General features: G+C 39.8%; 1 protein-coding gene across 1 annotated transcript; it reads right to left on the bottom strand.

The window, feature by feature from the left end:
• Positions 1–470: 470 nt before the first annotated feature.
• ush (Zinc finger protein ush) lies at positions 471–19,654 on the bottom strand. The gene is made up of 6 exons (XM_068392614.1): positions 19,507–19,654; positions 19,398–19,476; positions 17,232–17,358; positions 15,899–16,136; positions 15,312–15,482; positions 471–5,020 (listed from the first exon to the last, which is right to left on the bottom strand). The coding sequence occupies exons 4-6, from the start codon at positions 16,098–16,100 to the stop codon at positions 2,364–2,366; spliced, it is 3,030 nt and encodes a 1,009-aa protein (XP_068248715.1). The 5' UTR covers positions 16,101–16,136; positions 17,232–17,358; positions 19,398–19,476; positions 19,507–19,654; the 3' UTR covers positions 471–2,363.
• Positions 19,655–27,110: the final 7,456 nt, after the last annotated feature.

Below are 27,110 nucleotides of genomic sequence, written 5' to 3'. Positions count from 1 at the left end.
TATCATTATTGTAATGTATTTCGACATAATTATCTGTATTTAAGTTACTGTACTTTGTTTTAACGTATTAATTTAACACGATTTATTTACATTTCTTTTAAATTTAATTATCAATGAACAAACAACAATTTACTTTATCATTTGAGCCCTTGCAGAGTGAGCAAGGTGTTTGTCAGGAATCAGTCTTATTTTATGTTGTTTATTCTTAGATTGAATGATTTTCAGGCATGTATCACATTGACGGTGGCCTGTTACTCTCACTTATTTTATTCCAAGTACTGAAGGTTATGTTGGTTTGGAAAACTTCTAAATTAATAATGTTAGATTTAAATTTTGGAAGTTTAACTTGTAAACATAATCACTTTCAATTGCCTTTAGCCTAAGTTCTCAAATCAGTGTTAAGAGTAAATGGCTATGAATCTTGTCTTTTAATTATGAGATGTTAACTTATGCTTGAATGGAAAATCAAATTAACAGACATCAGTTTACTTTCATAAGACTATAGTACACAAAGATAGGAGAATAAAGTACAATACAGTACATGGGATAAAGGTACACAGGGATTGTATTATTACATATTTAAGTTGGCATACTTCCTCACCAAATACTGCACATACATTGACTGTATATATATATCACGGGGTCTTAAAAATTGTAAAATGTGTGGGGGTAAACAACAGAATTGTAAATAACAAAGTTGAGAGCTCTTTAATGTGTATGTACCGTATTTACAAAAAACTGACATAGATAAAAAAAACAGTGGTTTTGAACCCATTCATTTTTAAGACCATTTTAAAAATGACTGTTTTGTCTATATAGACTTTGTTCTATATAGTCTTTAACAGTAAATAACTTCTAAAATAACTTTGCAATGGACTTTAGTTTCCAATGTTAATTACAAGAAAACACTTTTTATATCTATTTCAGTTACCTGTACAGTACAAAGGTTTCATAAGTCACATTGTTATATGTAAAGCTAGTTATTAGAGTAGCTTTATATAAAGATGTATTTTACCTATTTCAGCTTTATTATCTGGTGATGGAAGTGGCCAAACAATTTTCATTATATAATAAATTACTATTTTGGCACAAATAAAACACTCACATTTACAAAAACTTTAGCATCTGGACTGATTGCAAGATGAAGTAAATGAAATTGGGATTGGCCTCTAGTGTTTAGGAGTCTATTACCAAATAAGGATCTGTTCTCTTCAAGTCTAATTTTAATGCCTAAAGTCTTTTTTCAAAATTTAGAGGCTCTGGGAATAAATTCCAAGAAGCATACATACACACATACAGGGAACATATACAAGACAAATAATGTATTCATGTCACTTGATTGCGCACACAATCACACAAGTAATCTATGGTTTGGTCCTGTTTTTTCAGTTTCCCAGGTTTTATTTAGAAAGACATTTAGTGAACACAGGTCTTCCTCTTGTCCATAAACATAATTATGAGGGAGTTAGTTCATATAATAATTGCAAAAAAGAAAAAAGGAAAACATATGTAAAACAAAGGTGAAAATATATATTAGATCTTAATTCAAAATAGAATTTGTATATTCCAATTAACTTTATAAAGGAAATAAGAGTATATTATATAAAACATAAGTATGCATTTTTTGTAAATGGTAATTCACCGACAACCAAATTTTTTTCATATTTCAAGTTCATTTGTAAATAACTACTGGTATATTTCACCATTGAATTGGTCAGTTGTACAGTACTATATATGGGTTCTAAAACCCTTATCGATGGCGTAAGGAACACGACTAGATATCTCTTAACATTTTATCTTGATCACCAGTTTGTCACAGGTTTGATTCTGGGGGACTTTAAGCACTGTATATCCACCTTTGAACGAGAAACTTCCAGCAATTAAATACCAACATGGTTTCACACTGGAACTTTCAGTTTTAAATTGTATAAACAAGTTTTCAGTAGGGAAGTACATGCAAATGAACCTTGTTAGATAATTCACCTTATTGCACATCTTCAGTACAGTACTTTGCACTTCACACACAATCCTTATGCAAGTGGAAATTTAAATATTAGAGTCTAATTGCTCAATAAACAGCCATTGACTATAAAACATATATGTATATATAAATATTTCAAATATCAATATCTTTAGTAGTTTATCTGATTTTCAGATATCTATTAACTAGCACGTTAGTAGAATATGGCCTAATGGTCAGTCAGTATATACACGTGATATGGCAATTTGTCACCACCAGGCCAAATTTATGTACATCTAAAGCTTAGCATAATTTGAATAAGTTAATTCATTAGGAAGCAACACTGTCTGTCCTCTGTAAAATGACAACTGGAAGTGGATTCCACAAGTAATATATTTTATGGTCACTGAACAGCAGTTTCAGGTGGTGTGCTAGACTCTGGCTTTGTACAATAAAATCTTTTGTGCGCTAAAAAGGATTCAAGGTAGGAAAAAGTAATGTTACAAGCTTTACAATGCCTTGGAGTATCTTTACCATTGTTGTTGGATGAAGCACTTTCTGAAACTTCACTTTTTATGTCTTCAACAGGTGAACGTGGAATCGCTGACCCTGACCTTAATTTATCATCACTATCTTCTACCTCGAGCTTAACTTCCGGCTCTAATTTGATAGGAGGTAACGGAGGCGGACTAGCAGGGTTGCCATTTTCAATAGGATTTTGTGGTTCAGTTTCTGCAGCAGACGCTTCTACAGAGTTACGGATTCTATTCTCCAAAAGAGCTTGTAAGTCTTGCGTTAACTTTGCATCAAATCCTACTTTATGAGCCAGTGCCAGGTGTCTTGCCAGATTACTGCGGAATGGAGTCACAAAGGGACAAAAATGACATGAAAGAGGCTGTTCAGCACGATCAGCTGCAGCTCCTTCTGCAAGAAGGGCAGAGAGAGTTGGATTTTCTAAAATAACTCTTGGCAAATCTGCTACCCCTCTTGCTTCAGCAGCTCTGCAACTACCATCATCGTCCTCCAGAATGCATGCTATGAAATTTTCTTCTTGAAGATCATTGGTGCGCTTCTCAAAGTGCATTCTAATGTGAGTGCGCATTCCACGTAAAGTATTTCCTCGGTAGCCACATATTGTACAACGGAATGCTTTTATTCCTGCATGAGTTTCAAGGTGTTTTTGTGCAGCGGCAGCCGTGGGTGAAATAACAGGACAACACGGACATTTCCATCCATGAGAAGGGGCAGGAGATGGTGTTACACACTGATGGGCTGCTTGTAATGTTTCGGGCATGGCACAGCGACATCTTGGACATCTCCATAGCCCCTTAGTAACACCTTCTTCATTAGAAGCCCCCTCGCGTTTTGGGCAATAATATGTTTGATGTGCTGCCAAGTTATCCGGAGAAGTAAATTTTATACCACAAGCAGAGCATATGAACTGCAATAAGGGTTTAGTTGGTTTTGCAGCTTCCTTGCTAACACTCGCAGAAGCACTAGTATTAGGTACTGGGGATACTTCTGGCAAGGCTGAAGGCGATCGCCTCGATGGGCCTGCATTTACATCATTAGCAGCGGCTGGACTTCTACTGCCATTTGAATGATGATCTTCCTCACTTTTGCTAGTAGTACGTGCAGCACAATAATGTTTTTTATGAACCTGTAAACTCTCTTCTTTATAAAATACAATATTACATTCATTGCACTTAGCTTCTCCTTGCTTGACAATAACTGGGGGATTCACAATTGGTGCCAAGCCATTCATGAGCAAATCAGGACTAAGTAATTTGAGTGCTAGCTCTGGAGGGACACCTTGCAAACTCTGAAGGCTTGCAAGAGATAAACCACTTAAGCTTTCTAATCCTAGGCCAGCTAAAATATTAGGAAAACCAGGTGGCATTTGGGGAAGTCCGCCTTGCATTTGAGTGTGCTGTCCTGGTGAACGCATCGAAGTTGACGGTCTTGGAGATTCAGTTAAGCCCCGAGGTGAGCCAAGTGTTGGAGCTGCAGATCCTGGGCGTGGTGAGCGTGGGTTAGACTGACCTTCTCCTTCACTTGAAGGAGAAGGTCTTGGTGGAGATGCTAACAGTTTCCCTTCAAACTCTCCAGCTCCATGAGATGATCCTGGTCGTGATTTGGGAACTGGTGATTTAGCTGGTGTTGGTGTATTTACCTCACGATTTTCCTTTTCTTCATCATTCAAAAGATCAGTCTTGACTATCAATTTTGGTCTTTTAGTAGTCAGGTCAAGAGGACATTCCCCTTCTCCACGTCTTTTCCCCAAGATTTCTCCGATGTTGGATTTATGCTTTGATGCTTCATCTTTGAGACCCTGTTTAGGAGGAGAAATAGACTTAGATTGGGGTGAAGTCTGGGGTGGAAGGTTATGACCAGCAGGAGATGTTCCACGTGCAGTAGCAGGAGACAAAAGAGGTGGAGGTGCTGGCCCAGGCAATGGTCCAGGAGATAAAGGCTGAACCTGACCATTAGGAAGCACAACAGCTGCTCCTGCCTGGGGGAGAACATGTGGAGGAAGTAATTGTGCACCAGCCACCAAAGAATATGGCACTAACAATATTGGATTTGTGGGCAATGCCAAGATTGGTTGTCCACTTGCTGCAGCAGCACCAATCAAACTCGCAAGTGTTGATGCTGATGAACTAGCTCCAACATCTTCTCGAACAGGACTCTTATTACCTCCTTTGAGTACATGTCGTGTCTGACAGTAGTGAGTTTTATGAACACGGTAGTTCTTGACTGATGAGAACTGTATATCACAGTCACCACAATACCTGTCGGTAGCTCTTGTTTCTCCAGACACTTGTGGGATGCTTGACATAGAACCAGACTGGGGACTACTGTTTGATTTGACCACCTCTTCTGGACTTGTATGTATGTTCATGTGACCATTTAGACTCAATTTGTGAGTAGTTGTATAGGAACAGTGAGGGCATCTCAATATTCGATTGCCTTCTTCTTCATCTCCCCCGCTGGCACCACCACCTTCTCCTCGTGGACTCACAGAGGGGGATGTCCTAGCCTCTTTATTGCCAGCATCATCTGGAACAACAAAAACAAAATACAGTATACCATTTTGATAAAATTTCTTTGTACAAAAACACTAATAGTAGTAATATTTACTTTTTAATACAAATGTTTCTCACAAGATGCACAGGACATTTATTTTCTTTGATTCAGCCTTCTAAATTACCTAATAAACTAGTCTAGTTCAAAGTTAAGGCTAACAAGAGGTTAAACAATCTGAGTCAAAGTAATGTGATGCTACATCTAGACAGTGCATGCATATTTCACATTAACAATTAACAAAAAATCTGTTTAAATTTTTACAAAAGTCTATTTCATCAAAATAAAAGTTTTGCAAATATACATTGCCTTGCTTTATTGCATTTCAAAATTATAACAAGAATACTGTTATGTCATTGTGGTTATTAAATTTCCAACAAAACACTTTATTGTGGGTAAATGGTGTATAAAGTCCCTCTGCAGTGAAAACGAATGAAAAATGCATGACTCCTTTAGTCCACTAAGCAAGGCATCAATTTGAAACTAACTGCTGTGATGAAACTTTAGTCATACTTGATCATGTGCTATTTTAAGTATTAGTATGTTTCAGAATATAGAAGGATTACAACACCAAAGCAGTGGTATGGTAAAAGTATAAATTTCAGTTATTGATGTTCTTTATTTAGGAAAGACTTTTGAGAATCCAGAAATGTATCATGGCCAACTTCTGTGGGGGCAAACAATTACGCAAATTCCCCAACCACAATTGCTTGAGTTTGATGAGAAAATAAGAACAGGCTAGGACTGATAGGACTAAACATATCAAGGATCCACGTCTGGATTTTAACCCTTGGAGCACCATTAGACATATTTTAGGTATTATTTTTCTACTTTATTTTCTTCGGCACCCATTGAACATATTTTATTCTCGTGAACAAAAACTTAAAACTATATGTTATCATCATCATCTCCTCCTATGCTTATTGATGCAAAAAGCTCATACTGTAATATCAAAGGAAAGGAAATTTATTCAGCTATGTTATAAAAGATTACTTTAAACCCTATCTTCAATAGCTTTTATGCTAAAATGAGTTGAGCAAAATGTGAAAAAGAAAGGCCCAGAGTTGAGTGCTAAATCACAGCTTCCAGAACTCCTTTGGTTGTATGGTGGAGGGACAAAGAGCTCGCCAAAACCTTGATGACAGAGATCCCAACCAGCCAAAGAGTTTACAAAAAACAACCACAGTGTTATCAATGAGTCTCAAAGAGCAAGATATTCAAGAAAAATGCAAGAGTCTTACAAGACAAGACAACAACAAATAAATGAACTACGTTGCAAGAGGCTGCCAAAAGAAACTCTAACCAGTTCAACGCCGACAAAGCTATCACTGACCACCTGACAGAAATGTCTAATGAACAATGGAGGATCAAGAAAGTTATAAGGAAATAAATACTCACAAAGTCCCTTACCAGATATAAATGATATTTGAGATGATGATAGGAGACATCACAAATATTAAGTAATTTGTATTTTTCCTAACAGTACTTACCTCGAACTACTTTCTTAGGAGTATCTGCGATTCTCCTCCCAACCGACCAGAATTTTGTGTAGTTTCTTAGGAGATTTATACTTAGTAGGCGGGGGTAGTCTTACGGACCGAGAGACCTGCTGGATAATAAAGATTGAACCTAGATAGGGGGCTAGGTTCTTCTGACCGGACATGGGGGTCTCCACTGAACGTTTCTCACATGGGAGGAGTAAGGGAAAAAGGGAATGGAGGGGAAGCAGGGACAAGGGGAGAAAAAGTAAGGAAGGAACTTGTCGCTTGGAATTACTTTCCACGGGCTTCCCCGGGGCTTCAACCTTAAAACTTTTGGAGCGCAGAAATGACCGGACCAATGGAGAAGTCCAGAGACTTCCTAGTACAGTCCTTCAGGTAGTGGGCCGTAAATGTGGACTGCCTGGACCATGTGCTCGCCTTCAGAATCTGGCCCATGTTCTTCTCGAAGGCTAGTGAAGTGCTCAGGCCCCTAATATCATGGGGGCGTGGCTTACCTGGCACCGAGGATCCGGCACTGTCATAGGCTCTCTTAATCAGTTGCCGTAAGCCCAAGGAAACAAACAGACTCTTAATCCCAAGGCAAAGTCTGGCTGTCCTTTCCAGGTATTTTCTAACTGCCCTGACCAGGCATAGCAACAAATCCTTTTGGGTTGTCTGATTGGGGAATTGCTGGCACTGAAAATCCCTCAAACCTAGGATCCCAAGAGGCTGGGTTCTGCGTCTTGGCCACGAAATCGGGCAAGAGCTTGAACTTGGATCCTTCCAACCTTTCGTGTGCGAAACCTCTTATGACAGCCCATGGATTTCGCTCACTCGTTTAGCCGAGGCCAGGGCGAGAAGGAAGACAGTCTTGAGGGTGAGGTCTTTGTCCAGGATGTCCCTGAGGGGTTCGAAGGGTGGCTCAGACAGGGTCTTAAGAACTCTGGCAACGTCCCACTGCGGGACTCTAGAGGAACGGGGAGAACACGACTGTTCGAAGCTCTTGATGAGCATCGAGATCTGGCGGGAAGCTCCTAGATCTAGACCCTTGAGGAGAAAGACCTGGCCCAAGGTAGCTCGGACACCTTTGATGGACGGGATAGATATGCCTAAGTTGTCTCTCAGATGGACTAGGAAATCTGCTATCTTATGAATGGAGGCCTCCAACGGCCTGAGGTTCTGGGAGGTGCACCATTTTGTGAAAGTGGTCCAGTTAGCTTGATAAACCGCGACTGAGGACTGTCCCAGGTAACCCTACATCCTCGTTGCGGTCTTCAATGAGTATCTCTCCCTCCTCAGGAGCCGCTCGATAACCTCCACGCGTGTCGGCGGAGGGACCGAGGGTTTTCGTGAAACTTTTGGAAATGGGGCTGACGGAGGAGGTCTCCTCTGTCCGGAAGCGGCCAGGGTGGAAGGACCGCCAGTTCCTTTAGGTCTGCGAACCACTCTCTCTCCAGCCACCAGGGCGCTACCAAAGTCATCCACAGGTTCTTTGCTCGTCTGACTCTGTTGAGGACCTGCCTGAGGGTTCCGAAGGGAGGGAAGGCATACGCTTCGAGGTTGTCCCAAGAGTGTTGAAAGGCGTCTTCGAACGCTGCTGCTGGGTCTGGGACTGGAGAACAGAACACGGGGAGCTTTGCGTTGAGTTTCGTGGCGAAGAGGGCCATTATCGACGACCCCCACTTCAGGATGACCGTCTGAGCCACTTCTGTGTGTAGGGACCACTCCGACTCTACCACCTGGCCCATCCTGCTGAGGCCGTCGGCTAGGACGTTCCTCTTCCCTGGAATGAACCTGGCTGTGACGTCGATGTGCTCCTTTGTGGCCCATTCCAGGATCTTTGTCGTGAGACTGCACAACTCTTTCGACTTGAGCGCTCCTTGCTTTTTCACATAGGCTACCACCGTAGTGTTGTCGCACATCAGTGCCACCGTGTTCCCTCAGAGAAGGTGGACAAATTCTACGCACGCCCTCTGAACCGCCATCAGTTCCAGGACGTTTATGTGAAGGTTCTTTTCTTCGGGGGATCACTTCCCCTTTGCTGATTCGTCGAGAAGATGGGCTCCCCATCCCTCCTTGGATGCGTCCGTGAAGAGCAGCATCTCCGGGGGATCGATCGCGAAGGGCTTTCCCTTGAGGGTGTTCGCCCTGCCGTGCCACCATTTCAGGGTTTCCTCTGTCTCCGTGGACACCGTGACCAGCTTGTGCAGGGACTCCCCCGGGGTCCAGAATCTTTTAGGTTCCACTGAACTGCCCTTAGCTTGAGTCTCCCCCAGGGGACTAACTTCTCCAGCGACACCAGGTGGCCCACTAACCTCTGCCAGTCTTTAGCTCTCCTTGGAAGGTTTGATAGGAAGCGGAGAATTATTCGGTCTAGATTTTCTAACCTCTCTGAGGAGGGGAAGGCCCTTCCCAACTTGGTGTCTAGAACCATCCCCAGGTAGGTCATCCTGGTGTAGGGTATCAGTTGTGACTTTTCTAGGTTGACGGTGATACCCAAGTCTTTGCAGAACTGTAGAAGCTTTGCGCCCTGCTCCTTCAGTACTTCCTCTGAGGCTGAAAGAAACAATCAGACTTCCAGGTATCGGATCAGGCGGATGCCCTGTTCGTGAGCCCAGACTGAAACTGTTGTGAATACCCTCGTGAAGACCTGAGGAGCTGTCGACAGCCCGAAGCATAGGGTCTTGAACTGCAACGCCTGGGCACCCTATTTCACCCTTAGGAACTTCTTGCTGGAGGGGTGGACAGGGATCTGAAAATACGCATCCTTGAGGTCTAGGGACATCATGAAGTCTCCCTCCCTCAAGGCTGCCATTACCGGCTTCGGGGTGTCCATCTTGAAGTCGGTCTTGCATATGAACTTCTTGAGGGAAACAGATCTATGACCGGCCTCCAACCCCTTGTTGCCTTCTCCACCAGGAAGAGCCTGCTGTAGAACCCCGGGGTGGGGTTCTTGACTAGCCCTTAGGCGAGCATGGCCGACACTTCTTTCTGTAATGGCGGCGGCTTTAAGGGGTCCTTGGGAGCCAACCACTCCGCCTGTCGGTTGGGAATTAGAGGGGGGGGGTCTGCCAGGAAGGGCACCCTGTACCCGTCCCTCAGGACTGCTACAGTCCATGGATCTGCTCCGTTGTCCTGCTAAGCTTGCCAAGAGTGTTTGAGGCATCCCCCTACCTGAGGCTTCGGCAGGAGTGGGGGGGGGGGCTCTCTCCCTACCTTCTCCTGGAGGCGCGGCTCAAACGTCTTCTCCTGGAGTTCGAGTAGCTAGGCCTATAGGAGGCCTGCAGGGTCGTGCTTGATGCCAGGAAACCGAAGGGGAATCTCTTCTGGGTTGGGCTGACGAGGAGTGGGGACCGTCTGGAGTAGCTCTTCTATGCACAGGACGTCTTGTCGCTGGGGGCCTGGACTCTGCTGCCTCCTTGATTTTCCTCACTCTCTCCATTACTTCCTCGACTGCCTTCAGTGGGAACACTGAGTTGCCCCACACCGGAGAGTTCCTCAGGCACCTAGCCTCCCTCTCGGGTAGACTACAGAGTAGTTTATTGAGGACGATGTCTCTCTTCCGTAGGACCCAGTTAGCCGTCTGCCTGAGGGACTGGAACGTGAGGAGCTTCATTGCCTTCCCTCCTGAGCGGATCAATTCCTGCAATAAGGTTTGATTCTCCGGCATGGAGAGATCTTGAGAGGACTGGAAACCCACTAGGGTACAGGCCCACCAGTCCAGGCCAAGACGTGACATAGACTATGTCCTGGGCCGTATCCTCCATCATTGCGGCCTCCGCTGGGGAAAAACACACTGGGGCAGATGAGGCCCTGTCTTCTGCACTTCCCCTGGTTCAGCGTGGCTATCACCACTTCGACCGCACGGGGACCCCCACGTCGACCGTCCAGGACGTAGAACCGTTTCTGTGTTCTTAGGCCTGGAAGCAGCTTGGAGAACCCTTGGGCCCTGGGGAGTCCGCTTGACCCACGACGTACCTGTCGACATGGTCCATACCCAATTTCACGTCCGGCACTAGAGGAAGGGTTAGAGACAGCTTTTGTTGGACAGGGTTGTCCACTAACCTGCCCAGACCGGAAAGCCAGGCCTGCTCCGTCGAGGGTTTCGGGTCGTCTAACCTATGGTGCCGCCTGATGAGCGTGAGCACCTTTCTGTAGGAGACGTCATCCGCTAAGCATTCTCCCCCTTCTATTAGGCCTTCCGCCACCTGATCCTCTGCGTTAGGCACCCATCGGTCACGGATGGAGTCGCATGGGAGGCTAGGTCTCCTCTCTCCAGTTGTACCCATGGCGCGGAGACTTCCAGTACGGGTGGATCCGCTGGGACGGGAGTAGCCGTCATGGGTCTTCCCCCTCCCGTGGAGTTCCATGGGGCCGTGGGCCTACAAAGAGCTTCCGGTTGCTCCTGGCGCTTGGGCAGAGCGGCCATGGAACCAGGGCCAGGGGCCATGCTGCTGGGCTGAAGTAGCGGCTCTTTCCGCTGGGCGGATGGAGCCGGTGCTTTCGCGGGCTTGGGCTTGGCGAAAGCGACCTGTACTGACGACTTCGGGCGGCAGGCAGATCGACTGGAGGTCCCGTGTCGCGAGGGCGATGAAGCAGCTCTAGGAAGCCACTCGGAAGAGCCTGGAGCAGAGGCCGCCTTGATGAGCTCGCTGCGTGGAATAGTTACACGGGCCCACTTGTCTCTAGACGAACGGCCTTTCCTGTGTTTCTTCCTGGAGGTCCTTGCACGCTTCCCGGATGGGGCTGATCGCGAGCGAGACCTCCTTCGGGACCTCTTCCGCTTCTTCCTAGACTCCCGGGGACCAAAATCTTCCAAGGAGGACGAGTCCGACGAAGATGATGACGGGGAGGAAGACGAGCTCGCCAAGTTCTTCGAGACCTCTGATACTGATGTAGGGACCACGTGTCATTTCACTGGCGTGAACGGCTGCATTAATTCTGGCGGGAGCGTCGACGACGGCTGCATAAATTCGGGCGGGAGCGTCGACGACGGCGCCTGGAGAGTCCAAATAGTTTTCTTGGAGGCATACCAGCTACCGAACTCCTCTTCTTGCCGCATCGGTGACCTGAAGGGCATCCTAGGTGCCGTCCATGCGATGGAGTCTGGGTTCCACGAACCTGTCGGCGGCCTCTCCTTGTCCGCTTCTCCCCGGGCGCTGAAGCACCTGAAACACACAGCCATGATGCGGGGGAAACCGCCGGAGCAGACTTACCCCACACCGGGTCTTCGGCCGATACGGGCCCTGTAGGCACCAGAACCTTGTCTCTCGAGCACACTCCCACCCCCCCCAGCAGGCCCACCCACACGCCTGCGAAGAAACAGCATCCCCCCACATCAGGAACATCAGACTCATGGGGATCAGCAATGGGCCGTTTCCCCGCAACGGACTTACCTCGTCCCCTACTCTGGGTAGGGGAAGGTGGAGGGGAACCTTTCTCCGACAGAGCCGTGGGCGAAGCCAAGGGCGAGGCAGTGCCCGCCTTCTTAGGGGATCTCTTGGACGCCTTCTTCTTCTTTGTACCGTACAGCGCCCACTGGATCTCGGGCCAGGACTCTCACTCCAGACACGTGGCGGACGGGGAATACACACTACCCCTACACGACGAACACTGGGTATGCGGATCAATCTCCGGTTTAGAGAGGAACGCACCACAAGATTTACCGGCACTAGGCCCGGGGCAACGACGTTGGTGATCCATAATAGCACACCAAGGCACCAAGGAAAGAGGTAGATGATAGGATATAAGGAAATCGGTAAACACGCGGTAACCACATGGGGACACAAAGGGTCGCACGGGATGTGAGAGAGCGGCGAGATGTTAATCACATCACGACCAGAAGGTTACTGGTGACCAAGACCTTGCCACGCGCTCTCGCTGACCCGGGTCGCCTCAGGGCGAGTATTCATCCGCCACAGAGGGACCCACTATAGAAAACGAAGATAGGGGAAACTACACAAAATTCTGGTCGGTTGAGAGAAGAATACCAGATACTCCTAAGAAAGTAGTTCGAGGTAAGTACTCAGTGTTGGAACAAATGAAGATTAGAAACAAATGAAGACACAGTATGCAAGCAATGAAATACAGTACTTTGGATCACCTACATTGGCAGAAATACTGACTTGTATTTTGGGAGAAAATGTAATCACTTTAGTCCACAATAATTTTGCTACAGCTTGTATGAAGAAACATTATATAGACAATGATGATCATGTGCTGCACTAATTAAAAATTTTCAAGCAACATAGACAACAACCCTCATGTTTTCCAGATAGTCTGAACATTCCTTAGAAGTCTGGATATAAGCCAACCCATCAAATTTCCAATCAATTCATGAGTGAATGTCAATTTACTTTATGACAACACTTTTGAACATGTCAACAAATTATGTTAGAACATTTTTCTGAAACTGACTAATAAATAGGAAAGGATCAATTAAGAAAAGGATCAATATAGAATGTGCACAAAATATTGGTTACACAAGCATGCAAAGAAAAAAACATCTTTAGTAAATAAAGGGCCCTGTATGGAGCTGAGCTTCTTGAAAATCAAACTTGTGAAGGTTGAATGACAAGGAAATCCAGCAATCCACAAATACAAGAAAATACTCAATATGTTGAGAAGGACATCACTGGGTGAGCGGATATTCAACCCAATAGGTATTTCTAGTGTAATCTGTATCAAAACCAATTATCAACACCTCACAGTGTATGCTTTCTGCAGATTACAAACAAATCATAGAGAAATACACAGTTGAATATTACAAGGCAAAAAAACTTTTCCCAAAATGAATCTTACCTCAACTACATGCAACAAAAATAGTCAAGTTCTGAGCTAAAATATATATCACAACATGTTGTGTAGTCTCTTGAATCTAGAGATAAAGTATACTATTAGTTAGGGGCATAACGTCTATAACAATTATCCAAAGTCATCCAGCAGTATTTAAAATACCCAACAGACTATATTCTGATATGAAATAAGGACACTGAAGCATACATGACAAATAATTCCCCTCATCAGCCTAGGTTGAGATCCAATAAAGCCGAGATGAAAAAAAAACAGGAGGAGGCGCTCTCTCCACATGACAGCCAATAGCCACAATCAGACAACCAATGAGATATATCAAGATGAATCTGATAATTCTTATATAGTGGAAGGTGCAACTGGAAACTATTCTATGTATTCTGGATCTACTTCAAATGACTTTATTCTAACGAAACAAAATGTACCATTACCAACAAAAAGGAATTGTCACATACAATAGTGCTGAACAATCATAAGAATTGTACTTAGAAAACATGCTGCTTTCATCCATCCCCTGGCCACATTATCTCAAGAAGTTAAATAATCTAAAAAATAAGAAAAGCCCAGGTGCCTAATATATTTTGCTTACTGCAGTGATATTTTTTCATTGAATATTTTTCAATAACTGATTTTCATTGCAGTTTGAGCCCAAAGGTTGTGTACATGGAATATTTACTACATACAAAATTTTTTTATCAAGAAAACTACTCATTAACTCATTACAACATACACGATATGTGTATCATCATACAAATTGACAAGACTCCTTAGATTTTAATATAAAAATGGATTCTAACTAAAAAAAAAATTAATTCTTCACATTAAAGGGAAGCACGGTTGTAAAAACATCTTTAATGGTAATGATTCTCTTAATAAGAAAGGGAAAAGCAAGTAAGTTCACATTTATAATGGTAATGATTCTCTTAATAAGAAAAGGAAAAGCAAAAGTTCACACTAATGATAAGTGACATCAAAGATCTGCACTATGAGACATTGGCAACATGGTAAAGTATATTAATTGGCAGAAGAGATAAAGCTTGTATTACACAAGAAGATGGATGGTCACACTCGCACTTAATTTTCTCAATTTAAATATTTTGCTTATTCCATATATAAAAATAGGTAAAGCCCAACTTGCTCCTGAGAAACAATCCTGAGCTCACTCCAGATGCCAGTGCATTGACAAGCCTCCATATATTGAAAAGACAATGACCTACGTATAAAATAATTGTTCTACCATCTACAAAGTAGTGTCGTATTATCACAATTCTATGGAACATACTCGAACACCAAACCCTCATCGAGGCCAAGAAAAGCATATAAAACAGTTACTGGCAAGCCTATAATGAATTCTATTAAATAAGTAGAACTTCTTGTCACCATGAAAAGTAACCTGGAGGACTATTCAGTGCAAGTTACTACTACAGGGCTAGCAACAGGCTCCTCATACAAATATATTCAACATGTCTTCCCACTGTCAGGCAAAAACAAATTACATTAAACCTCCCCACATTATCATCATTATAACATGTCATTTTCAATGCAAGACAATAAAGGTGTACATGACAGCAACAATGACCCTTCCGAGTTGTCACCATGCAAGCATAATTCAGAATGGGCAGTAATATCACCCGAGCAAACCCCTTGTATTAGTAAATAACGCTGTAACTTGGCCGTTTTTAAATATTAGAAAATTTTGGGAGACCTTGAGTAGACGACTAAATAAAGTTTGACAATATATTGGGTAATTCTTAAATACTGTACCATAGTAATAAAAAAAATGGCTCTACTGTAATTTCTAATAATACTTCTTTTAGATTGAGTTTCCTACCAAGACATAACAATACTAATTACCTGTAATGATAAACACCTTAGAAAAGGTTTTAGACAACTTATGCTTAAGTATGTTTCAAGTACTGTGCTGAAATACTCAACGGAAAAAAATAAAAAATTATACCACTGTTGGTTCCACTCACCACTTTGGGTAGGTCGATGTGTGCAATAGAACATGCGATGAGCTTCAAGATTAGTGGCACTGCTAAACCTTATGCCACATACACATAAAATACCACTAGTGCTTGCCCCGCTGTTGCTCGTAGAGGTGCTGGTTGTAAGATTTCCAAGACCAGATGCAAGGCTCACAACTGCTGAAATATGAAGAAAAACAAAATTAATGTAGCAAATTTAAATTAATTTGGTTCTTGAAGTGTAGATACAATGCATACACTTTAATAATGGTAATATATGAAACCTCTACAATTATTCTATTATTTCAACAACAAAATAGCTCTCTCTCTCTCTCTCTCTCTCTCTCTCTCTCTCTCTCTCTCTCTCTCTCTCTCTCTCTCTCTCTCTCTCTCTCTCTCTCTCCACCATGGGAAACTATAGGAAACTCAGTCTTGGAGACATTTTGAGACGAAGCTCATTACCTTAGAAAAAACTTTTTCAATCTTAAAAAAAACTTAAGCGCTACATTGATTAACTACAGGTAATTGTCTTTTTTTATGTATTTTTATTTCCAAAATGGAGGAAAGATGGCTTTGTACAAACTCTATATTCATACCAGGAGCTAACCGATGAAGAGCAGGTAGCATTGAAAGAATGGGTAATCCTTGGATCATGGAGGAAATTTGTTGCCTGGCAGCTTCCACCTCAGAGCTGCTCAATGTTGGAGAAGAAGGTCCTCTGGGAGTAGCTGGCGCAAGAATAGGTGGAGATGGAGTGCTTGCCTCCTCTTTCATGATTACTTCACTGCCACCATGCATGGGATTTGGTGATAAGGAGTCGTTTACTGGTTTTAACTGCAAAGAAAAAAAATATATTAATTTGAAAACAAAGGTCAACAATTACGAGGGAAAAGTGCTTATTGAATGGAGGATTGGGAGGAAATGGATCCAGGTTTATAAGTGCATAAAAATCACAAATATATAAAAAAATCGCCACACTCAATTTGTATAACACCTCGCATTCTATCCAATGTTACATTTTAAATCTGTCCACGTGCTTATCAACATAAGAAGAAACCATTGGTTTTACAGGTATAGAAAGGTATAGCTTTAGGCTTTGCACAATCAACAATTCTTATATACTGTCATACGGGCAAATGCTAAGAGAAGCACCTAACACAAGGAAAGGGTAAAAATATAACGAGCTTTACTAATAATGCGCAGTACAGTATTATATTTTACAATATTTTTCGAGATTTTTTTTGTTGAATTTCCTCTCTGCATCTAGATATGAAGTGGGCTTCCTCAGCTCTTGCTTGCTTTATGCCTAAATTCCCACCTGAAGTAGTAGATCTTCATCCTTTCCCATTTCTAATTATTTCCTGGCACTTCCTACTGGTTTTGTCCAACTACTTCCAAATTTTATTATTTTCTGATTAAATGTTCATAATTCCTTCGCATATCTCCTCACAATCATCTTAATTTTTCTATGTTTGCCCATTTTCAGCCCATGAAAATCCCATATTTCTGTAACTCCCTTACATGCACTTAAATCTCATCATATTCTGACAACAAATTCTAAAATCACACTTCCAAAATTTCTTGATTTGGTCATAAATCTCATATGACAATGTCTCCACAGGCCTTTTGCATTCATCACAATTGTTTCGTCTTCACTAACAGGATATTTCTATTTATATGTTTTCTAGACGTCTTCCGCTTTGTCCAGACTGTTGCTACTAATTTTTTTACTGATAATCCCTCTCCTTATTTATGTTTTGGACACTGGCAGTCTCTTAGTCCCTGTTCAATTTACATAGCACATTTTAAGTTTCCTTTATTACCTCATCGCTTCCAGATACTTGTTCTATGATAAAAAATGGAAAACAGTGAAAATTAAACAAACTCCAAAACTTCCTTTAAAGAACAAAAGTAAAAAAATTACTATACCTTAACAGAAGATGTACTAGTTGGCGAGGAAGGGTGAGACTTCAAGCAAGACGCAGTAATAGCAGCAGTACTGGAAGTAGCCTGTGATGCAAGATTACTCTCGCTTTCCGCACCCGACACAGACAACCTGCAACAGTCAGAATATTTGCATTAGTTAAACCATTATAATTGATTTTATATAAAATTTTACTTGAGTCAAAATCACGTAAAACGTCGTTATTTTAGCATACCCTCATTACACCAACTTCTCTTGGTTCAAAAAATTTTATTTTAATGTTCCACCTCAAAATAATGCGAGTATTTCCAAGAAAATTTTCTTAAAATATTGCAGCTATACCCAAAATAATTCAACTTTATTTCTTAATTCGTTAACTCCTATCTTGGATTCACTGCATTATGGCCTGTAGCCTAGATTTATGCTCTAATTTTTCGTGGGTGCCATTTTTGAAATTGCTCTTGTAAATACATGGTAGAGCGCACATTTTGTTTCACATTCACATCCTTAACTAGCCTCCTGGCTAGTGCAGTGGTAACGCGTTTGCCTAGCATTCGCTTGAGTTTAAGCTGTCTACTGGGGAGGCCACTGCTGTGGTTAGGCACCACAGTTGGGGGTTGGGCTTGTCCGACTGATGTTCTGGTGAGCACCTATACTGATGAAACTAGAACTAAAACCAAACACCTTTACCTTTACCTTTACAAAATTCAGCAAACCTTGTCTTATTTTTCCAAAATCATTTAGCTCGCACAAATTTAAGAGGCCCCTTTATCCTTCATGCAATGGCATAGTATTTTACTTTCATTCGCTATTCATCAGAAGTAATTGAAACGAGTCGTATTCCTAACGTAAAACAATTAATCACTGGAAACAAACCATTGCTCAAAGTCGTTAAACGTATTGTGTTACACTTAAAGGCACCTTGTGTAACCTCTTCCACAGTGGTATATGCACTGATGCTTATTCATTTATCACTGTCTACTGTATATCTTATCATCAAATAGTCTGCCTGCGGATGTCCAAAAACTTAAAGACGTCACAGTTTACTTTTCATTATTTTGTAGAATAGTTATTTTTCTTCTGTAGCCTAGTTATTAGAAAGCACACAACTAATTGAGGCCGGCGAGCGTGGAGACTATTCAAAAATATATCTAGGTGAAAATACGTAATTTGGAATAACTTGTTTTAGAACATTCAGGTACTTTGCCAATGTTGGTAGCGGAAAGCACACTTAGTTTTAAGCATGATGATTTTACATCTATTTTTTTTTCAAAAATTACTTGAAATACTGACTATATGTTTTTCAGACTGGACGGACAATTTTCTCTAGACATATTAACAACGCAATTCTTACTAATATGACAGAAAGGCTGTAAAGTTATGACAGCTTTGGAAAATGTCCAGAAAAAAATTGACTACTGTAAAACTCTGCCCAATAATGGAATAAAAAGATATCCTTGCAAACTGAGGATTGAAGCACAGAAAGATATGCAGCAAACTCCCACTAAGACAACTGAAATACTGAAGAGAGGACTTTCTTGATTTTAAGTGCTTCGATAAGGTGGATTTGACAAACACGGAATGCGCTGTGTGATATTCTAACTACCAAAGACTGTATACGACAAACAGATCATGTTGACCATGTAAGGGCACAGGTTTCCCCTGTGTGAAAAGTACTTAAAATAAAGCAAAGTAAAGAGTATATGTGACAAGTTAATTTTCTTCATTAGAATATGAATACCCATTGAAATTTTTCTTTATTGAAAAACTGAAGAGATGGTTTGACAAAATTGCCTAAATAAAAAAAAAAAGTCTATAAAATGCATCTAAAGACATTATTTGATGGCTCTGGCAGACATATTGTTATGAAACCTCGACCTTTTTATTTTATTCTACGCAATATCAAGTGTCAATGCCTGAATATAATTATTACACTATAATATTACTTTTCAAATATAATTCATGAAGACAATGAGAAATTGGTTTGCGGCATATTTCATATCAACCTAAACCAAGGAAAATTCCTGTAGCCTTATACTTCTATTTCCCAATAGACGTTTTCTCTCTCTGCATTACTATGTCAAAGGTAAAAATGTACTGTTCGTGACCTGTGCTGACACGAAGCCATAAAAAAATCAATGAAATGATAATTATGGCAAAGTAAAACTCACCTCTCAGCGAGATTCTTGACGGCGGTGTGTACAGTTTCCCTGAGTTCTTTATCAACTGGGCTTGTGGCTCCGGAAGACGATTCGCTGGCGTCCCGTGTCGTCGCAGACGTCTCCCTGTCCACGCCGTTTTCTGATAGGTTAGACAGAGGCGATGACGTAACGCGATCGACGCAGGCTGAATGGTCAGATTGCGGTGACGTTACTAGGTCACTGGGAGATTTTTCGCCATCGCTGTCCCACTCGTCATCTCCTGAAAAAAAAGAGATAGAGATTAGTTCACCAAACTTTCATCTTGGCTCCACAAGGCACTTTTCTAAAACTTTCATCTTGGCTCCACAAGGCACTAGAAAAGTTGGAAGGCCCAGACCTACATGGCTTAGGACTATAAAGCGTAAAGCAGGAGAGGACGATTGGATAATTATCGATTAAAAGCTGAAGCTTTATGTAGGAGAGGACGATTGGAGAAGTAATGGTCTAAAAGCTTAAGGTAGAGATAACTAGCCAAATCTAACTTGAGGCCCTTTGCGTCAATATGCACAGGAGATGATGATGATGATGATGAATTATAACATCAGTAATGCTCAATCATAACACCTGTAATGCTCAATGATAAATAAAATCTGGCCTCTCGTCTCATGGTGCTCCTATAATTTCTACTGGCTCTTTTCACTGTTGTTGTAAAAGTGCTATCAACTAAAGGGAATTAAATTTTCCTCTCCATGATATAATAATTTAATATTCACCAATTCCTTGTGTTACAATGTAACAAAATCACAAAGATAAGTTGTGAAGCAGGTAAAAATTTCAGGATTAATATTCATCAGGAAGATTGTTACTGCAAACTTTTAATTAAAATGTTTACAAAGCTGTTGATAAAGATTGAGCGAGAATGTAAACTCAAAGATCGTTAGCCAACACATTAAAACATTACCACTCAAATACATCCTCAAAATTATTTATAACTAAGGATGTTTTACATGAGTTCTTTGTCAAGAAAACAATACAAAAACAGAAATTATTAACCTTTTTAAAAAAGAAAAAAAAAATTGACTGCGCAAAATAGGGAGGATATCCACTCTAACATCCTTCAGAATTTGCCAAACGCGATTTTACAGCTAAAATAAAGATGGATATAAAATAGAAAAAAAGAAAGATTTTTATTCGCGATAGATACAATAACTGTCCATCCGAGCGAAACGGCAGAGGTAAAAAGACGTTATCTGATTAGTTGGGCTTCCTATTACACATCCAATCATACATCTTTAAATTCCTCTGACTCTTCCATTCGTTAGCAAGATGCTGTTCAATAGCGCTGTACAAATGAAAAATGCAACTTATTTTTTAACTGGTTGTATAAACAATATAGGGCGACATTCAATAAAAAGTCTTTCTTTTAAGAGAAAGCGTAATAAGTACGTTGAAAATGTCCAAAAGTTGGCAAAATACATCTAATATACGTTTTGATTGCTCTATAAATATCTAAAAAAAAAAAATTACTCACATCAGAAATTATTTTAAACAATCAGTAATTTGTGAAACTGGAGATTGTTTTGATAAGTTTATAATAAGAATTCCACAAGTTATATAACTATCGCCCCATGAGATTATGATGATGTTAGTACATTAAGTAAGCATGACTTTTTAATTCGCTACCAGTTGGGGAGAAAATGGCTGGTCATAAGAAAAAAAAATCTTTCAAAAACTAATAAAGATCACATTAATATCTATGCCAAACAATCCTTTGGAAAGAAAATAAGGACTCGTTCTCGCTGTGAAGGAAGATAAAAATGGAAAGAATTACGTTATAATACTTCTGATTAATTACTTGAAATAAAATCAACAACTTACATCTTTAAATAAAATCTCCATTTCAAATCTTCAAATAAAACAACTGATTTCCAAAACAAAAAATTACAAGTTTATATCTTAAGGAACAAAATGTTGAGTCTTAAAAATGTCAATAATAAACTAACTAACATTGTATAGATAATTTACTGTATTACTTAAACACTTGGCAAAGATACTACGGGTATAACCATTAAAGTTCAATAATTAAAATAAAAAGTATTGAACCAGATCCCTTCGTAAAAATACACTCTGAAGTCACCAGAACCAGAGATTTTGTTACGGATTTTGCAAAGGATTGAATCCACACCATAAATGAGTGATCACCTTTGCTGAAATAGGGTTAGAGCAGATCCTTCTAGTTTTTGAAAATACAACGAAAAGGAAAAGGGCACTTCCGAAAATCTTAAGAAAGCATTCTAATCAATTTTGGGTAATATTCAACATTTATAATCAACAAGTCATTTGGAGTTGAAACATAAATTACTTTATATAAACAATTAAAATAAATACATAAATACACAAACTATGTAAAATCCGGTAAGGTAGAGGAAACACATTGTATTTCATTACCAATTTCTTTTAGCAAACATACAGTAATCAAGAACAAACACTTTCATTAAGAGTTATAAGGCTTTAAATTTATATTCCTGGCTTCTTAAGAAACAGCTGATTTTATTCTCAACACAAGTTAATTACTTTAAAGTACTTAGAAACAAGATAAATCCAGATCGAAAATAGCCTAAATTCAAATTTCATAACCCCATTTCTCTCGGTGATAAGCTAAATACCTTTATGGCAAAGAGAGAGAGATATGGGGATTTCTCAGGAATGAGTCAAATCCCGACGATGACAAGGATTCTGTGAAGATTCGATGATTGGTGCAGGGGAGTGATTAGTTAGGAGGAGGTAAGGAAAGGGAAGAGGGGGAGAGGAAGAGACAGTGGTGGGATAATAGAATGAGTATATTCTATCTTATTTCTTTTCCTCTTTTGTTAAAGTTTTGATAGTTTATATAGGAGATATTAATTTTAATTTTTGCTACTGTTCTTAAAATATTTAATTTTGATTGCTAATTACTTCTCTTATGTCCTGGTTTCCTTTCCTCACTGGGCTATTTTCCCTGTTGAAGCCCCTGGGCTTACAGCATCCTGCTTTTCCAACTAGGGTTGTAGCTTAGATGATGATGATAATAATAATAATAATAATAATAATAATAATAATAATAATAATAATAATAATAATGAGCTAAATAAGAGTAAGGAGTGATAGATCGGAGAAGAGGCTGACAGAAGAATGGGAAAACGGAATTTCTGCTTAAAATATAATTCGTTCTTTTAAGATGACTTCCTCATCACATGAATCTTTACATTCCCCTCGTTGCTGTTTTTTAGAAGTTTTATTTTTTGTTGTTCATTACTTCTCATATCGTTTATCTATTTCCTTGTTTCCTTTCCTCCCTAGGCTTTTTTTTTCCCCGTAGGAGCCCTTCGACTTATAAGCATCCGGATTTTTCAACTAGTGTTATAGCCTAGCTAATAATAATAATAATAATAATAATAATAATAATAGGTTATTGTACTATCACTCCCCCCCCCCCCCACATCCACACCCTTGAATGCGTTATCAGTGTCCTGATAACATTTCAACTTGATATTATGAACGTCGGTACACTCGTACTCAATGTGACACTCGACACATACAATATTATCATATGGCATAATCATAGGCGCACACGTGTGTCAAAATAATATCGAAATATTATAAGTTTGCACACATTTCTCAGCTGTATGATACTGTTTAACTATGAATGAATAAACTTATTAAGATTTAGTGTAATTACGATATGTCCTGGTTTATGGCTACTAGTACGGAATGACCTTTACAATATTCGAAGGCAATCTCTTGACAGATCGTTATCAGGCCGAGAATGTTTACGGTTTCATTGTTGGTTATATAAAAGCCGGTGAAATAACGGAAAGTCAACAATTTTAATGACTTAGAACTAGTAGTTGGGGGGAGAGAGAGAGAGAGAGAGAGAGAGAGAGAGAGAGAGAGAGAGAGAGAGAGAGAGAGAGAGAGAGAGGAGAGAGAGAGAGAGAGAGGAGAGAGAGAGAGAGAGAGAGAGTTTTGGATCCATCACATGACAATAATTTGCAAAATTTGTAAAAAGTATTTGCAACAAAATAGACCATTAAGAAATGTTTGTAAGCCTTCATATGAGTAATCGAGAAATGCTGCCTTGGCACAAAACCATTACATTACTATTAATAAAAATGAGCATATACGGTATATATTTTATGCAATAAGCCAAAATAACACATTTACTAGGCAAATTCCCACAATCTAAAAAAAGCTGTATATCCAATGAAGCTCTCTCTCTCTCTCTCTCTCTCTCTCTCTCTCTCTCTCTCTCTCTCTCTCTCTCTCTCTCTCTCTCTCTCCGTTTTACCCACCATTGGTATGAAATGCATAAACGACAAGTTCTATGTAATCGGTGTTATGTTAATTTGTCCTTGGTTCACCGGCTATTATATTAGCCCCAAAGAAACTGTGAACATGAACGTACTGATAACGATCTGTAAAGAGATTACATACTTTTGTGAACTGGATAGGTTATTCTGTACGAACAATTAAGAACATTATTACACAAATACACACACACACACGTGTATATATATATATATATATATATATATATATATATATATATATATATATATATATATATATATATATATATATATTATACAGTATATTCACACAGTAATGCCTCGGTTTACGAGTAACTCCGAATTCGAGTATTTCAGTAGACAAGCATGACATTGCATCAGCCTGCAAGCAAAATTTGTCATCTGTATTCACAATTTGGTGGAAAAATAATAAACAGACTAGCATGCACTGCTCAGAAACAGTATGCAGAGAAAACAGTCACACAGATGTCCAGGAGGACCCTCATTACAGCAGAATAAAAGACAACCTCCGGTCACTATCCCATAAAAGACGGTCTAACCCTGCAGTTTTGCTAATGGCAGCAGAAATTGCAAAATCAAACCTCCCTTAGTGTATCAATTGGAGAATCCACAATACTCTACGTTTAAAATGCAGAAGCAGCAACTAATTTCATGGGGAGATCAAACAACAAGGTTTGGGTGACACGCATTTCGTTTGTCGAATTGGTTAATGAGGTTTTTGGTCCTGAGGTTAAACAGTGTTTCATGGATAAGAACTTCCCACTCCAAGCTTTGTTGCTTAGGGAAAATGCTCCTACCCATCCTCCAGCCACTGAAGACAAGATGAACTATTGCCACCCAACACCATTCCAATTTTCCAACCCACGAATCTTCAAGTGATCTCAAACTTCAAAAAACTACATACGAAGGCAATGTTCCAGTGATGTTTCGAGGTCACCGAAGGACCAAGCTGACATCCAAGTTTTGGAAAGAACATTTCCACCTTGTCAACTGCCTCAAAATCATTTATAAAGACTGGGGAAAGATCACCAAGAGAACTCTAAATTCTGCTTGGAAAAAAACAGACTTAAATGTATTGCAGAACGTGATTTTGAAGAGTTCGAACCCATGCAGGAAGAGGCAGTTGACATGAAATTGTGTCCTTGGGCAAGCAAATGGGGTTGGAGGATGGCAGGGACGACATCAGCAATCAGCTTGAGGAACATAGCAAGCAGCTAACAACCAAGGATCTGTTAGAGTAGTATAAGGAGCAGCAGCAAGAGGTAGTGGAGGATATTTCATCTGAGGAGGAGGAGGAGGGACAGAATGACAAATCTTTCGCTTCCAGTAAATTAAAGGAGACATTGAAAATGTGGTAAACCCTGTAAATATTTGTAGAAACACGCAAAAAGGTTGAACATAAGGAGTAATAAAACGACGAAAGTGTCCAAAAATGAAAATTAAGTGATTCAGTTAGTCATATTGAATTTCGTTCATGAGACTTCATATTTTACACGAGGTTCTCAAGGAGGGATATTCTCCTTCCAAGAAGTAACTACTCCTCCTCCTTTCTCGTCTCCCGTATGTCAGCCATGACTCTCATAAGTAAGGCTATAGGTTAATCTATCATTATTTCTATTTTCCATTGCAAATGAATAATTTGTATTAATTTCAGATGTCAGGGGTTATGTTTTGCTCTGTATATAACATTACAAACTTTTAAAAACGTGTGTATGTGTGTGTATATATATATATATATATATATATATATATATATATATATATATATATATATATATGTATATACAGTATATAATGTATGTATATATATATATATATATATATATATATATATATATATATATATATATATATAATTATACACATATTAAATGTAGGCCTATATATAGGCCTATAAAAACACAAACAGGTGGTAAACCATAACCTCCTTCCAACTTCGTTGGCGGAGGCAACAAATACGAAAAACGGATGCTACTGTCAGTGACGTATTATTAAAATGGAAAAAAAGACAAACATGCAAAACTTGCAAACACAAGCATATCCGAGTAATGGCAAAATTCGCCGAGAAATACTTTGTATGCATGCAAAACTACAAAAAAAAAGAAAAAAAAAGAAAAAAAAAAGTAAAACAGTGAAACGAGAACGAAGTAACGTTAGTCAATGCTGAGCATCTTTATCAAATTCGATATCACTGGCATTAATATTGCTTCAAAGATTCATTAAAGTCCATGATATCAGATGCTAGTTGATAAGGAAATCTTCGTTATTCAATGGTACACATTGAAACACTTTCAATAGTACACTTTTCCTTTCGTGTGAAACTTGCATAAAAAGCTCATGCAATAGGGGATCAGATGTAATTGTGAGTGTAACAGCTTGGCGACTCCAAAAATTACATCTACTTTTGAACAAATTGTATAACACTCCCCATGTCAACATTACTTTCCATGGCATGGGTACAGTCCTCAGTTCGCATGCACCTGTAAGTGCAAGCGCACCCAGAAGGGCTTTATCAGAGATTATGAATAGATGTTACCCGACTCTGATAAAAGATAAGATCTTAGATAAGAATTACAAACCAATGATTCTATGCATGACCAGATAATGATGAGAGATAAACGTACTTTCCCACACAATGCAGTAAGTGACAGGCAACAAGATTATGTATTAAATATATCGCAAGTGATAACCTATTATGTATAAAGATAACACATTCCTTATACCACACAAACACACACATATGCATAAACTTCATACAAAAACGGCAATGGCCGGTTTCAAAGAAACTTGCAGCCACGATCATCCATCAAGGACGAAAACCCTTGTGCGGACAACTTCCATTAACCTCAGAAGCCCCTAGCTCCAAGTATTCTTACGCTTATTAGACTAAGGCCCATGTCACCACCTTTCTTAGCCATTTAACACATCAATTCTTTGGTCGTTGAACGGTGCATAATATATATAATTATTCATATCCTCCTGTATACATATAAATTACACAACCACCGCAAATACATAAGCACGCAAGAGATATAAGCCGGAAATATAGTATTAAGTAGGCAATAATAACATTCGAAAAATAATTAAACCCAAAGACTTCTTCACCAACCCCAATTGCTAATTTATGATGTAACATCTTTTTTTTTTTATTTTTAGATTATAACATAAGCTATAAGTACAGTAGATTAGCACTATATTTAATAAATTTTCAAATAATTTAGTAAAAACCATTACTCAAAACAAGATTACAGAAAAGACAATCCTCTTTTTTAATTATTTCCACGGAGAGCCGAGCGCAATTCAGTAAAAAACACTGTTTTAGCTTCAGTGATAAAAATGACAATAACAGTCAAACGTGCTTCTAAAATAGAAAAAATCAAGATCTGTGTTGTAT

Source organism: Palaemon carinicauda, chromosome 1 (genome assembly GCF_036898095.1).
Source record: "Palaemon carinicauda isolate YSFRI2023 chromosome 1, ASM3689809v2, whole genome shotgun sequence".
In the NCBI taxonomy this organism is placed as follows: Eukaryota; Metazoa; Arthropoda; class Malacostraca; order Decapoda; family Palaemonidae; genus Palaemon; species Palaemon carinicauda.
The sequence above is the reverse complement of the archived record's forward strand: the minus strand, read 5'-3'. Positions and strand labels throughout refer to the sequence as shown.

What these genes read in the sequence shown, in the direction of transcription:
- ush (XM_068392614.1), bottom strand. Translation starts at nt 16,100, where the DNA reads ATGCATGGTGGCAGTGAAGTAATCATGAAAGAGGAGGCAAGCACTCCA. An exon ending in TCTTCATCGGTTAGCTCCTG is followed by an intron (nt 15,483 to 15,898) that starts GTATGAATATAG and finishes TTCATATTTCAG; the next exon opens with CAGTTGTGAGCCTTGCATCT. An exon ending in ACATCGACCTACCCAAAGTG is followed by an intron (nt 5,021 to 15,311) that starts GTGAGTGGAACC and finishes TTGTTGTTCCAG; the next exon opens with ATGATGCTGGCAATAAAGAG.